At 37.4% G+C, this 14,679-nt stretch overlaps 1 protein-coding gene across 1 annotated transcript in view; it reads right to left on the bottom strand.

The window, feature by feature from the left end:
- Positions 1-12,885, bottom strand: part of LOC120539539 (interferon-induced very large GTPase 1-like) — a 30,475-nt gene extending 17,590 nt beyond the window's left edge. The window contains exons 1-2 of the mRNA XM_039769693.1: positions 12,770-12,885; positions 2,150-2,424 (exon numbers count right to left, since the gene is read on the bottom strand). Of these exons, the coding sequence (XP_039625627.1) occupies positions 2,150-2,419 (270 nt within the window). The 5' untranslated portion in view covers positions 2,420-2,424; positions 12,770-12,885. The remainder of the gene's footprint in view (positions 1-2,149; positions 2,425-12,769) is intronic.
- Positions 12,886-14,679: the final 1,794 nt, after the last annotated feature.

Raw genomic sequence — 14,679 nt, 5'->3', positions numbered from 1 at the left:
GCGATGCCCACAATAAATAGAAAGGGCATATGACAATATGACTTATTGGGTGTGAGGACAGAGTCTGACAACAGGATCATCAGCTATGGAAATATCTGACTGGGATTGTACATCATCAACATCCAGCCGCACCCCATTCTCTTTGTTGCAACAACATGCACGCAGAACAACTGCACAGAATCTTTGTATGCCTGAGTTCCTAAAGTAAGAGAAGACTGCATTTTAGATAACTGAAACAATAAAATATTCTGCATTTTAATGTAGCCTTTTGGTTTTCTGGTATAATAATGTAGTAACAAGTGTATAAAGCAAAATATATCTGTTGTGTTTCAGCCAGGGTTTCCTCTGTGGCAGGGGTTCAAGTTAATGTTTTAGGTCTTTTTTGTTCTTTTTTGATTATTTTATTGACATAAGTGTTACTTTTCTTGATTGCTTGCATTATTATAATTATTTTTTTTATTGTGTTTATGCATGTAAACTGCTTTGGTTATGTTCTTTGTGTTTTGTGAATGGTCTCCTAAGAGGTGGGGCCATGTAACAGTCACCACCAGGAACTGCCCTCCACCCTATAAATCTGGTCCCCCATGGTTCCTGGCAGTTCATTTCAAATTTGCTAGTCAGGTTTGGTGAGTTCTTGTGTTTTACTGTTCTTTTGTGAAATTTTTTGTGATTTGTTTCTGGATTCCTGACCTTTTTTGCTCTTTTTTCTGACCATTCTCTGCATTTGTGATTTAGAACTTTGTTTGCTTTGTGTTTTAGGCAATTCCAATGTGCTCTTTGGAATTTCACAGTATAACAGAGCATCTTTTGTGGACTCAAAACCTTTTAATTTTTGTCATGTCTCTTTGTTAATTTTTTCTGTCTGGGGTTTGGTTGTCTATCGCCCTCTAGTGGGCATAATTGGAAGTGCTTTGGAACTCCTAGTTCAAAACAATACCATAGTAAAAAGTAGAAATATTCTGAAAACATACATTTTACTTTGTTACTATACAATACTGCAGGTTAGTCAGTGACTTTCTTATGCATCTTAAAGTACATAATGTATAATATACATGACTCTTCAGAGATTCTTCACGGAGAGTACAGTATATGATATCACTATGAATTTGTTTTATAAAGGAAATTTTCAATTTTAAATGGCACAACAGGGCAAAAACAACCACTGAAAACAAAAATGAAAAAATAAATATGATAAATCATTAATTTCTCTTGTAGAACTTGGATTTAAGGTGGAAGTATTGGTTTAATGCAGAAACAGAAAAATAAAGAAAATGTAAGCTACGTTATTTTGAAAAGGAAACTGATCAAGGATGGATTTTCCCAAAACAATGAATATTATAGATTAATGAATAGCTTTACAATCTTCATGCATAACATATACGGTGCATTTCACACGGGAGTATAAAGCACCTTTTTGTGTAAAATACCACTGAAGTTGCTCAGCAAAAAGCATTACAAGCTGACTAAAAGTAATTTATTGACAACGCCTCCATTATATTATGTTGTTTTTGGTCCATCACTAGAATGAAATAAAGTTATATGAAGTAAACATGACACCATGACTTAATATTTTCTCCATACCTTCACGGTTTTGTCATTTCATAGGCTAACTTTATACAGCTGATTGGCTCATTATAATGGCTGTTCTGGAAATCAGATTGACTGCACTAAGAAACATAGCAAAATTGCCAGTGTTAGATTCAATTTTACAGAGTAAAAGTAACACTTAAAATTGTATGTAGGGAAAGACTGTACCCATATACACACATGAAGAATTAATTTAACAATTTAGATTTGCAATACAATTACAGATTGAAACAAAACATTTCAATATCATTGCAATGGACTGGTATTTGAAAACTTTTAAAGGATCTGCTTCTGTAAGGTACTTTATTTGTTAAAAGAATGCATGCAAGAGCCTGGTGTCTGAGCCAAATTAAAGTCTTATATTTATCTTTACAAAATCTGTTTATATGCAGATGACAGAAACATTTTTATGGTTTTATAATATCGGACTAGAGCAAAGTCGTATCTTTCGACTATAATACACTTTTTCCCAGTTTTCCATTTAAGTGATGAATAAACTTTCTATTGCTTTTATTAGAATTTTCATAAAGAAATTTGCTCAGATGTTTTAATACACATTTACCTTGTTAGGAGAAGAAGTGATGAAGCTGGACTTCCTCAGAATTTCTGCCATCTGAGCAAAGAGAGTGTTGTTTACCAAGACAGGCTTGCATTGGAAAATCTTCTTGCAATGGGGGCAATCATGGACTCCATTGTTATCAAGGTGGCTCCAGTAACTCACTATGCATTTCATGCAATAGGTGTGTCCACATGGAAGATCAACTGGGTTCTCCAGGAGCTCTAAGCACACCCGGCAAGTCAGCTGATCCTTCATGCACAAGGCACTCGCCATTAGAACTGTAGAGACAGAATAATGTAAACAGTGAAATGAGAGAATGTGGAAATTAAAAAGTCAAAATACCATCACACAATACAAACACAATGTGAATTGGTGCAAAACCTCAACAAAATGAAAAAACACTACAATCACATCAATTGTCGCTAAATACAAGTGCTGAAAGATCTCAGTAGGCAGGGAGCAAAAGCTTTGTTTTTAGATTGTGCAGTAAGAAATGAAAAATGAATTTCCTTTACTCCGTTTCAAATGAAATTGTCTGCAAAATGAAATAACTTGAGCCTAAAGTTTCTACTCAAGGGATACACCAAACAAAACAATCCAGGCACACTAACATTACACAAAGGTACATTGTCAGTTGTTGTTGCCTCTTAGTATGAAAGGACAGTTTTTCAGGATTTCTAAAGGTGTGCATTTTAGATTAACTGTTTAATCCAAATATGTTTGGATATTCCCTGTCATAGATTAATGCCATGTCGAAGGCTGGTTTTGGGTTTTTGACTGATGTTGGAGGCATAGATTTAGGGTCCCAGGGTACATTTTTAGATGTCTGCTAGAGGAAACAGAAAGAAAAAAAAAAAAAGGGAGGGTCAATTTCTTTTGGTTTACCTGGGGAGGATGCTTTTCTGTACCTCACTCTAACGTATCCTTGTTACTGTAGTGAGAGAATAACATCATGTTCATCCACATTTTTCCATTTTACAAAAATGATGACTGTTTTCTTTATTTCTTTTTAAAATAATGACCAATGTTTTTCCTGGTTTTTCACCATACCCTGTCCAAAGACCAACAGATATGTATTTCAGCAGGAATAAAGACGTCAAATATAGCAGCAATTAACAGTGATGAGGGAATGAGAGAGGCATAGTAGCTGGCATCCCAACTCAGAAGTAAATGTGCATTAGCTTTAACATAACTTCAATAAAAAAATAATTACAAATGATGCACAGGATGTACACACTGAAATCACTGACACCATACAAGAGAGTCTCTCCTGGAAGTTGGCATCACTGAGGTCCAACTCTTACTAACTTTTTTGTAAGGGTGACTGAAGCCACCTTGTTTTGTTTTATGGGTCCAAATGGCCGTCTTTTTCGCTCAAAGTAAAAGTGGTGACCTAGTTTGGCGCCAGGTTACATTTTATATAAGTATATACCTGAAGGTGTTCCTAAAAACAGATCTTTGCTGGGCCTGATAGTACATAATTTACTTTTGTCTTTTTTGAAAGGATTCTTCAAATGTGTAGAGTAGTCTGTAATGGTAAACATACAAGGCTCAAACTAATTCATTAGTTTTTCTCATGTAAATTTTATTTGTACTTGTGTGAATGTTGGATTATTTGATTTTTCAATGATATTATACTATAACAATACTACTATGAATATAACATAAAAGCTTTAAAAACAAGTTAGATAATTTTATATTTCCTTCTAAACATAACTGATGTGTGCTCTGTTAATAATTAATTATCATTGCAACTGTGTTTTTCTACCAGTTGTAGAGGATGTATAATTACTTTGTTTGAAAGCCGTGAGAAAAGAGTACTGTATTATAGTAATCAAGTCATCAATCAATCATATAAAATGAAATTTGATTTAAGATTTCTCAATGATACAAACTGAAATATTATACAATGTGCACATTTGATAAATTTTAAGAGTTTTAATCTCATTTCAGTTTCATTCAGTTTATTGTTACTGTCCTTTATATTACAATAAAAAGTACCAGCAGATGCAGAAATGTACAACAGCAAATGGCAGAATGACACAGTAGACCTAGATTACTATATGAAACAATCATAATAAAAATAGTATAAAATATTAACAAATATGGAAATGCATCAAAATAAATACTAAATATGAGATATGCACATGCAACATCTAGCAGAGAGGATACAAATTGGACAATAAAAGTAAATGAGTGCTGGAAAATAATTTATGTAATGAAAACTGCAAGGTGTTGTGGATTCTTACATAAAATGATTGAGAGCCAAAAATGTGTACGAATACTTCATTTTGGTTTTTTTCCCACCTTAACCATTAATAAGAATGAGTAAAAAAAAAAAAGACCTGTAATTGTCAGTTCTGTGTATTGTATTCTGAGCCTGAGAAATACTTATGCCATAAAATATACATAACTTAGTATTTTAAAAAATCTATATTTTTCGTCAATGTCATTTTTCACTAAAACCATTATCCTGTGGAAAACGTTTGTAGTTCAGAAATGGATATAGCACATCTAAATTTATTAAGTACACTGATTTTTTTTTTTGTTTGGAAGGATTTTACTCTGCGGTGGACTGGCACCCTGCCTGGGGTTTGTTTCCTGCCTTGCACCCTGTGTTGGCTGGGTTTGGCTCCAGCAGACACCCGTGTAGTTAGGATATAGCAGGTTAGATAATTGTTGGATGGAAGGATTTTACTGCAGACCAGGGTTATAAGCAACATTTTTAGGGGGGCGAAATCTTAGCAGGAATTAAGTGTTCTTTTTGAAATAATGTTTTCCATTCTTGGGGCAAGCACCTTTCGTTAAACTGGAAGTAGCCCTAATCAGAATGCCAGTCTATCACCAATTTTTTTTGGAGTTGCAGGTTAACTAGCTGTTCATCTGTTGTCTAACTGGTTGCTGGTAAAGGCAAAAATAAACAATGAAGGGTTCTATATCTTAAACTAAGGTAGACAAGGTAGGCTCCATTTACAGCACTAATTTATTATTAAATAAAGAAGTGACTTGAATGAAAACTTAGCAACACCGAAGCCCTCCAGGATGGGTTTGACAGCATTGATCCAAAAGCAAAGCACCAACATAGTGAGTAACTGAGATAGGATTTGAACCCAAAACATTAGAGTACTCTAGATGAGAACAGGCCATTCAGGCCAACAAAGCTCGCCAGTCCTATCTACTTATTTCTTCCAAAAAAACATCAAGTCGAGTTTTGAAAGTGCCTAAAGTTTTACTGTCTACCAAACTACTTGGTCGCTTATTCCAAGTGTCTGTCACTCCTTGTGTAAAGAAAAACTTCCTAACGTTTGTGCAAAATTTACCCTTAACAAGTTTCCAACTGTGTCCACGTGTTCTTGATGAACTCATTTTAAAATACAAGTCTCGATCCACTGTACTAATTCCCTTCATAATTTTAAACACTTCAATCATATTACCTCTTAATCTTCTTTTGCTTAAACTGTAAAGGCTCAGCTCTTTTAATTTTTCCTCATAATTCAACCCCTGTAGCCCTGGAATCAGCCTAGTCGCTCTTCTCTGGACCTTTTCTAGTGCTGCTATGTCCTTTTTGTAGCCTGGAGACCAAAACTGCACACAGTTCTCAAGATGAGGCCTCACCAGTGCATTATAAAGGTTGAGCAGAACCTCCTTGGACTCCACACATCGTGTTATATATCCTAACATTCTGTTACCCTTCTTAATGGCTTCTGAACACTGTCTGGAAGTTGATAACTTAGAGTCCACTATGACTCCTAAATCCTTCTCATAAGGTGTACTCTCGATTTTCCGACCGCCCATTGTGTATTCAAACCTAATATTTTTACTTCCTATGTGTAATACTTTACATTTACTGATATTAAATTTCATCTGCCACAAATCTGCCCAAGCCTGTATGCTATCCAAGTCCTTCTGTAATGATATAACGGATTCCAAATTACCTGCTAATCCACCTATCTTGGTATCATCTGCAAACTTAACCAGCTTGTTACTTATATTCCTATCTAAATCATTTATATATATTAAAATAGCAGCGGCCCTAGCACTGACCCCTGTGGAACACCACTCATAACATCAACCCTCTGCTTCCTGCGTCTGAGCCAATTTGCACCCATTTACAAGCATCTCCCTGAACTCCTACTTCTTTTTGCTTGATGCCTAACCTCTCATGTGGCACCTTATCAAATGCTTTCTGAAAGTAAAAATAAATAATATCATATGCTCCACTTTGATCGTATCCTTTTGTTGCCTCCTCATAGAGTTCCATCATGTTAGTAAAACACGACCTCCCTCATCTGAACTAAGGTGACCATCCATCCCCGTTTTCCGGGGACAGCCCCCTTTTTCGGACAACTGTCCCCACTCAGAAACATGTCCCCGTTTTGTCCCTGGCTTGTCCCCAGTTTCAGCTGGTTCACTGTTTTGAATGTGCAGTATCTCATCACCACGATAATTTGAACTCGGTGCGCGTGTGCAGTGTTTTGACAGCGGTTATGCTTTACAACATCCTGCAACTTTGCAGAGAAATCACGTGATAAGCTTTCGCTTTGTACCCTGTAGTGACTAGCCTCCCCGACCCCATGTCCCCGGATTGGCCCAAAAAATTCTGGTCAAAAACTAAATTTTCTTCCGAAGTGTTGCTCAATCTTATCTATACGAATAAAAGGCAAATCCCTCACTGACTGACTGACTGACTGACTCATCACTAATTCTCCAACTTCCCGTGTAGGTATAAGGCTGAAATTTGGCAGGCTCATTCCTTACAGCTTCCTTACAAAAGTTGGGCAGGTTTCATTTCGAAATTCTACGCATAATGGTCATAACTGGAACCTATTTTTCTCCATATAATGTAATGGAGTTGAGCTCGATGGCCGTGGGGGGCGGAGTTTCGTGTGACATCATCACGCCTCCCATGTAATCACGTGAACTGACTGTCAACGCAATACGTAGAAAACAAGGAAGAACTCCAAAAAGCGCTGAAGAAAACATGCATCATACAATTGAGAAGGCAGCGAAACAATGAGAAGCGACCGAGTCACACATACAACCATTTTCATGAGTACAGCTACTTCGGAAACAAATCACGGTGTAAACCTAAAGTTTAAATTAAGTTCATAGACTGCCGCTGGCGTTTGTCATACCCACGGCTAATGCGGGATACAAGTTTAATGAGAGGACGCAGGATATAAACGAGAGTTTTGATCACTTTGTAACTAAATTAAAATTACTGGTGAAGGGCTGTGCTTATGCAAATTCTGAGAGACTGTCTTTGTGGGGGGATTGACAGTTAAGGTGGGTGGAGGAGTCACGTCATCATCTCCCCTCCCACTCACCTCATTTCGCTGTGAGCTGAGCTCCACAACGCAGTCTTGAGGAACCAACTTTGTGACGCTGCCACCAAATACTCACAGAAAAATCCACAAGTTAATACACACGCTGTCTCTACAGTTTCTCCACACTAAATCCTCCAGGCACTACTTACAAAAGGTTACATTGACAATCGTGTTACGTTATTTTTAAAATGTTTCCTTTTCTTAGCACAGGCACAGCTGAGAAGCTTCGATGCATATGCTCCATAACGCATTAAAAAATAACGCATTTAATCACACTTTGCATTCCAAGCAAAGGGGAACTTCTGGCAATGCATGATTTGTATATGTATATATACTGTATATACAGTGGTGTGAAAAACTATTTGCCCCCTTCCTGATTTCTTATTCTTTTGCATGTTTGTCACACAAAATGTTTCTGATCATCAAACACATTTAACCATTAGTCAAATATAACACAAGTAAACACAAAATGCAGTTTTAAATGATGGTTTTATTATTTAGGGAGATAAAAATCCAAACCTACATGGCCCTGTGTGAAAAAGTAATTGCCCCTTGTTAAAAAATAACCTAACTGTGGTGTATCACACCTGAGTTCAATTTCCGTAGCCACCCCCAGGCCTGATTACTGCCACACCTGTTTCAATCAAGAAATCACTTAAATAGGAGCTGCCTGACACAGAGAAGTAGACCAAAAGCACCTCAAAAGCTAGACATCATGCCAAGATCCAAAGAAACTCAGGAACAAATGAGAACAGAAGTAATTGAGATATATCAGTCTGGTAAAGGTTATAAAGCCATTTCTAAAGTTTTGGGACTCCAGCGAACCACAGTGAGATCCACAAATGGCAAAACATGGAACAGTGGTGAACCTTCCCAGGAGTGGCCGGCCGACCAAAATTACCCCAAGAGCGCAGACACGACTCATCCGAGAGGTCACAAAAGACCCCAGGACAACGTCTAAAGAACTGCAGGCCTCACTTGCCTCAATTAAGGTCAGTGTTCACGACTCCACCATAAGAAAAAGACTGGGCAAAAGCTGCCTGCATGGCAGATTTCCAAGACGCAAACCACTGTTAAGCAAAAAGAACATTAGGGCTCATCTCAATTTTGCTAAGAAACATCTCAATGATTGCCAAGAGTTTTGGTAAAATACCTTGTGGACTGATGAGACAAAAGTTGAACCTTTTAGAAGGCAAATGTCCCGTTACATCAGGCGTAAAAGGAACACAGCATTTCAGAAAAAGAACATCATACCAACAGTAAAATATGGTGGTAGTAGTGTGATGGTCTGGGGTTGTTTTGCTGCTTCAGGACCTGGAAGGCTTGCTGTGATAGATGGAACCATGAATTCTACTGTCTATCAAAAAATCCAGAAGGAGAATGTCTGGCCATCTGTTCGTCAACTCAAGCTGAAGCGATCTTGGGTGCTGCAACAGGACAATGACCCAAAACACACCAGCAAATCCACCTCTGAATGGCTGAAGAAAAACACAATGAAGACTTTGGAGTGGCCTAATCAAAGTCCTGACCTGAATCAAATTGAGATGCTATGGCATGACCTTAAAAAGGCGGTTTATGCTAGAAAACCCTCAAATAAAGCTGAATTACAACAATTCTGCAAAGATGAGTGGGCCAAAATTCCTCCAGAGTGCTGTAAAAGACTCATTGCAAGTTATCGCAAACGCTTGATTGCAGTTATTGCTGCTAAGGGTGGCCCAACCAGTTATTAGGGTCAGGGGCAATTACTTTTTCACACAGGGCCATGTAGGTTTGGATTTTTTTCTGCCTAAATAATAAAACCATCATTTAAAAACTGCATTTTGTGTTTACTTGTGTTATATTTGACTAATGGTTAAATGTGTTTGATGATCAGAAACATTTTGTGTGACAAACATGCAAAAGAATAAGAAATCAGGAAGGGGGCAAATAGTTTTTCACACCACTGTATGTGTGTATATGTATATATATGTTTATGTGTGTGTATATATATATATATATATATATATATATATGAATGACCTCCAAAGAGCGCTGAGACTTTTGATCACGTGAACGTGTCTTCAAAAAGTGGCGTCTCCTGCCCTACAAAACTCGAGCAGCCGGCGCGCGCACATAGCTGTGCCGGCCTTTGAGACGCTGACTGCGCTTCTGCCTTAAGTCAAAGTGAGCACTTTTAATTTTTTTTCATCCTCCCCGTGAGCTATAGCCGAGACAAGTGCAAACACGGGACCCCTTTTCTACACTGCGGTAAAATAATATTAAGGCGATTCGCACTTTCTTTTGCACGTATACGATTATGAGGTTGTCAGCTCGGATTATGAAGACACGCACAGGAGTGGAGGACCGATGGTGCCATCATAGCCAATTAATGACTGTACCCAAAAGGCGCTCATATCGTCAGCGAACACATCTCTCTATACTATATAAAAGAAAAAGGCAACTTTCCTTTCTTTACACCTTTTTTCCTTTTATCCCAAACCAAAGCCTTTCTCTCTTAACACTGCAGAGGACACAAAACTAATTTTCTTTAATTGCTGGTAATGCCGGTAAGGCACATTACCAGAGGCAGAAATTTGGACGTTCACATAGAAAATGTAATTTCTATACCACAGCCATCGTGTAGCGCCTTTCAAAAGTGATCTACTACCGACAGATGATCCATATACATTTTAGCTGCTGTTAGTTCTACTTACCTGTTGTGTTACACCGTCTTTAAAATGTAGTTTACCCGAAACCACTCCAGTAGTGCTCAATGTAGCTTTACTTCCTAAAACGTTAATGTTTTACTGTTGCCCCCTTCCTGATTTCTTATTCTTTTGCATGTTTGTCACACAAAATGTTTCTGATCATCAAACACATTTAACCATTAGTCAAATATAACACAAGTAAACACAAAATGCAGTTTTTAAATGATGGTTTTTATTATTTAGGGGGAAAAAAAATCCAAACCTACATGGCCCTGTGTGAAAAAGTAATTGCCCCCTGAACCTAATAACTGGTTGGGCCACCCTTAGCAGCAATAACTGCAATCAAGCGTTCTGATAACTTGCAATGAGTCTTTTACAGCGCTCTGGAGGAATTTTGGCCCACTCAACTTTGCAGAATTCTTGTAATTCAGCTTTATTTGAGGGTTTTCTAGAATGAACCGCCTTTTTAAGGTCATGCCATAGCATCTCAATTGGATTCTGGTCAGGAATTTGACTAGGCCACTCCAAAGTCTTCATTTTGTTTTTCTTCAGCAATTCAGAGGTGGATTTGCTGGTTTGTTTGGGGTCATTGTCCTGTTGCAGCACCCAAGATCGCTTCAGCTTGAGTTGATGAACAGATGGCCAGACATTCTCCTTCAAGATTTTTTGGTAGACAGTAGAATTCATGGTTCCATCTATCACAGCAAGCCTTCCAGGTCCTGAAGCAGCAAAACAACCCCAGACCATCACAATACCACCACCATATTTTACTGTTGGTATGATGTTCTTTTTCTGAAATGCTGTGTTCCTTTTACGCCAGATGTAACGGGACATTTGCCTTCCAAAAAGTTCAACTTTTGTCTCATCAGTCCACAAGGTATTTTCCCCAAAGTCTTGGCAATTATTGAGATGTTTCTTAGCAAATTGAGACGAGCCCTAATGTTCTTTTTGCTTAACAGTGGTTTGCGTCTTGGAAATCTGCCATGCAGGCTGTTTTTGCCCAGTCTCTTTCTTATGGTGGAGTCATGAACACTGACCTTAATTGAGGCAAGTGAGGCCTGCAGTTCTTTAGACTTTGTCCTGGGGTCTTTTGTGACCTCTCGGATGAGTCGTCTCTGTGCTCTTGGGGTAATTTTGGTCGGCCGGCCACTCCTGGGAAGGTTCACCACTGTTCCATGTTTTTGCCATTTGTGGATAATGGCTCTCACTGTGGTTCACTGGAGTCCCAAAGCTTTAGAAATGGCTTTATAACCTTTACCAGACTGATAGATCTCAATTACTTCTGTTCTCATTTGTTCCTGAATTTCTTTGGATCTTGGCATGATGTCTAGCTTTTGAGGTGCTTTTGGTCTACTTCTCTGTGTCAGGCAGCTCCTATTTAAGTGATTTCTTGATTGAAACAGGTGTAGCAGTAATCAGGCCTGGGGTGGCTACGGAAATTGAACTCAGGTGTGATTCACCACAGTTAGGTTATTTTTAACAAGGGGCAATTACTTTTCACACAGGCCCATGTAGGTTTGGATTTTTTCTCCCTAAATAATAAAACCATCATTTAAAACTGCATTTTGTGTTTACTTGTGTTATATTTGACTAATGGTTAAATGTGTTTGATGATCAGAAACATTTTGTGTGACAAACATGCAAAAGAATAAGAAATCAGGAAGGGGGCAAATAGTTTTTCACACCACTGTATATACACACATACACACCTATCTACATTATATATATACACACATACATACATACATACATACACATATATATATAATTTGTGTGTGTATATATGATGTACATAGGTATGTATATATATATGTATATGTGTATGTATGTATGTATATATATATATATATATATATATATACACACACATATACATATATGTAGACTAAAACCAATTATGACAGCAGCAATCCAAGCTGTGAGAAAACACTAAAAAGGAGGCGTGTTAGACGTCGTGGTACATTTTCTGATGCAGCTAGACGAAAACAACTTCGTGACGCTGCCGCCAAATACACAAAACAATTACTTTGACAATCATGTTACGTTATTTTTAAAATTTACCTTTTCTTTTTCATAACTTCTTTAACACACGACTTAGCTGTGAAGCGTGGGTATTTTGATTATATATATATATATATATATATATATATATATATATATATATATATATATATATATATATATATATATATGACAGCAACACTCATAACAGTGACAAAACAATTACATTGACAATCATGTTACGTTATTTTCAAAATGTTTCCTTTTCTTTACTTCTTTAACACACTACTTCTTCGCTGCGAATCGCGGGTATTTTGCCAGTCCTTAATAATTCCTTCCATTAATTTTCCTGTGGTGCATGTTAAGCTTACTGGCTTATAGTTACTTGAATCTGCCCTGTCACCCTTTTTATTTAAAGACAAACCCTGTTAACAATTACAAGAACATTCTAACAATATGTGTTAAAAAAAAACACTTGAGCATTAGTAACCTGATACTTTCAGTTTTTATGTTTCTTTAATCTACCGTACTTCAGACTTTAAAAAGTTCAAGCATTGCAGCTGCTATCTTTCATTATTTTTTTCTTTCTATCACATCAACTTACGTACTTTTGTTGAAATAAGGAGCTCTTGTCAGGTAACGTCAGGAAGCTCAGCGTGCTGTGCCTGAGCCAAAATCCAAGCAATGTGAAAAAACGAAAGGGAGACCTGCTCTTATACAATATAGTGTTGTTCAGGAAGGATACGCCTATGACAGTTCTTAACAAAGCTTAGTTTCCTAGAAACCAAAACTGAAAGTAATGGACACGAGGCCAATAGTAGTGCTAGGAAGGCTACGCTTCTGTAATCAACTTCACAGTTAAAACTAAGTGTTTATTTGACAGGAGATGTGCTGCTCAACTGCAGTAATGTGTTCGTTTAGCTCTGGGTAATGGAAGTTTAGAGTAAACGTGGCCATTATTGCTTAAAACAGGACGGCATATGACAGGAGTGCAACACAAAATAGCCCTATAATGTCTTGTCCTGCTGGTGAACCGAAACAGCCACAAACCTAATTACAAAACTGAAGGCAAGTACTAACTACAGGGAAATCTGATTAATTCACTATCTCTAATTTGTCAAAATGTATGCCAGGATTTTTATCAGCATTGCAATACAGAAGAAATGCAGCACAAGAGTCAAAAAATGTAAATGAGAAAGTAAACAATGTGTTGCTTTTGTAAAGTCCTTCTTATTACAGTATAACAGTTTGGATTAAGGACAGCAGTTTACAGAACTATTAAAATGAAGCAATAAAGAAGCAAACAGGCATAGGAAGCTGATCTTGTCACATCACAAGGCACACTACATTACAAACTGACCCTCACTCCAAACAGAACAGTTTAGAGCAAGGTTCAGCAAATAATCTTTGGGCCAGAGCCAGCTGTAAAAAAGAATCACCTGATCAAACACACACACCCACCCACACACACGTCTAACACACTTTAACTGAAAAACTCCTTCATTCAGTCCTGGACATTTTTGTTCCATCTTTCACTCATTTACATCGCACAAGTTAAGACCTGAATAACTGAACAAGAACAAGCAACAGGTGCTTAACTTCAAGCTTCACATACCTTGACTAAGCATAATAAAGCACAAACTGATATGGAGGAATGAAAACAGCGTGTTACAGACATTTTATCTAAGCTTGGCACAACAGCGCTGTTGGATATTTAGGGGAGGGTGTCAGAGTGAAACAGTGGCATGTGCAGGGGGTGTGGAGGTTGGAGGTGCCTAAGCACCTGGCCCTGTTGCTCTAAGTGTTTTGTTTGAGCCTTGCTTTTAAACGAGAGACCTACCACTCACCCTTCTTCATAAGAGGCTGAATGTCATTTGTAGAGGGTAGCGGATTTCTCCCCAGTGACAAAGCATGGGAGGATTTTATTGGGTTGGAGTACATTGCAGCATAGCTTTTATGATAATCGAGGGCTGCATTATTTTACCAGGTGCAGGTTCTAATTATTTCTATATATTCACTGGCATTTTCTGTTCAGTAACAAAACCATAAATGCTGCCCAAAATCAATGTTAAAAAAAACTAAAATTCATATATTATTATGTTAATGCCATATAATCTGGTGAATACCAATATTCAGAATGCTTTCATTTACACAAAATCTTTAAAGGTGCTTTTGTAAAAAAACATTTTTCAAATCAGGTTTGTTAATCACATTGTCAGATTTATGACATTTGTTGTGAGATGTATATTTGTATCAGAATGTGTTGGAAACATTAGCTGGATAATAAAAGTTTCTGAAAGATAATATTTAATGGATAAGGAAATAATGTAAACTAGCCAACCCGCGGCGTACCATACGCCGCATAATCAGGCCGGTTTTTTAATGATTTTTAAGCACAGGGAGAAAATTAACATTTGAAAAATCGGTAATGTAATAAATCAGCAAGAAAAGCAACATTGTAACAATGCACGGAACGAACCAACACACAATCGTCCGTGACTGAAAACTGGCGGACCGC

Source organism: Polypterus senegalus, chromosome 11 (genome assembly GCF_016835505.1).
Source record: "Polypterus senegalus isolate Bchr_013 chromosome 11, ASM1683550v1, whole genome shotgun sequence".
Classification (NCBI taxonomy): Eukaryota; Metazoa; Chordata; class Cladistia; order Polypteriformes; family Polypteridae; genus Polypterus; species Polypterus senegalus.
This window is presented reverse-complemented; position numbering and strand designations above follow the sequence as displayed.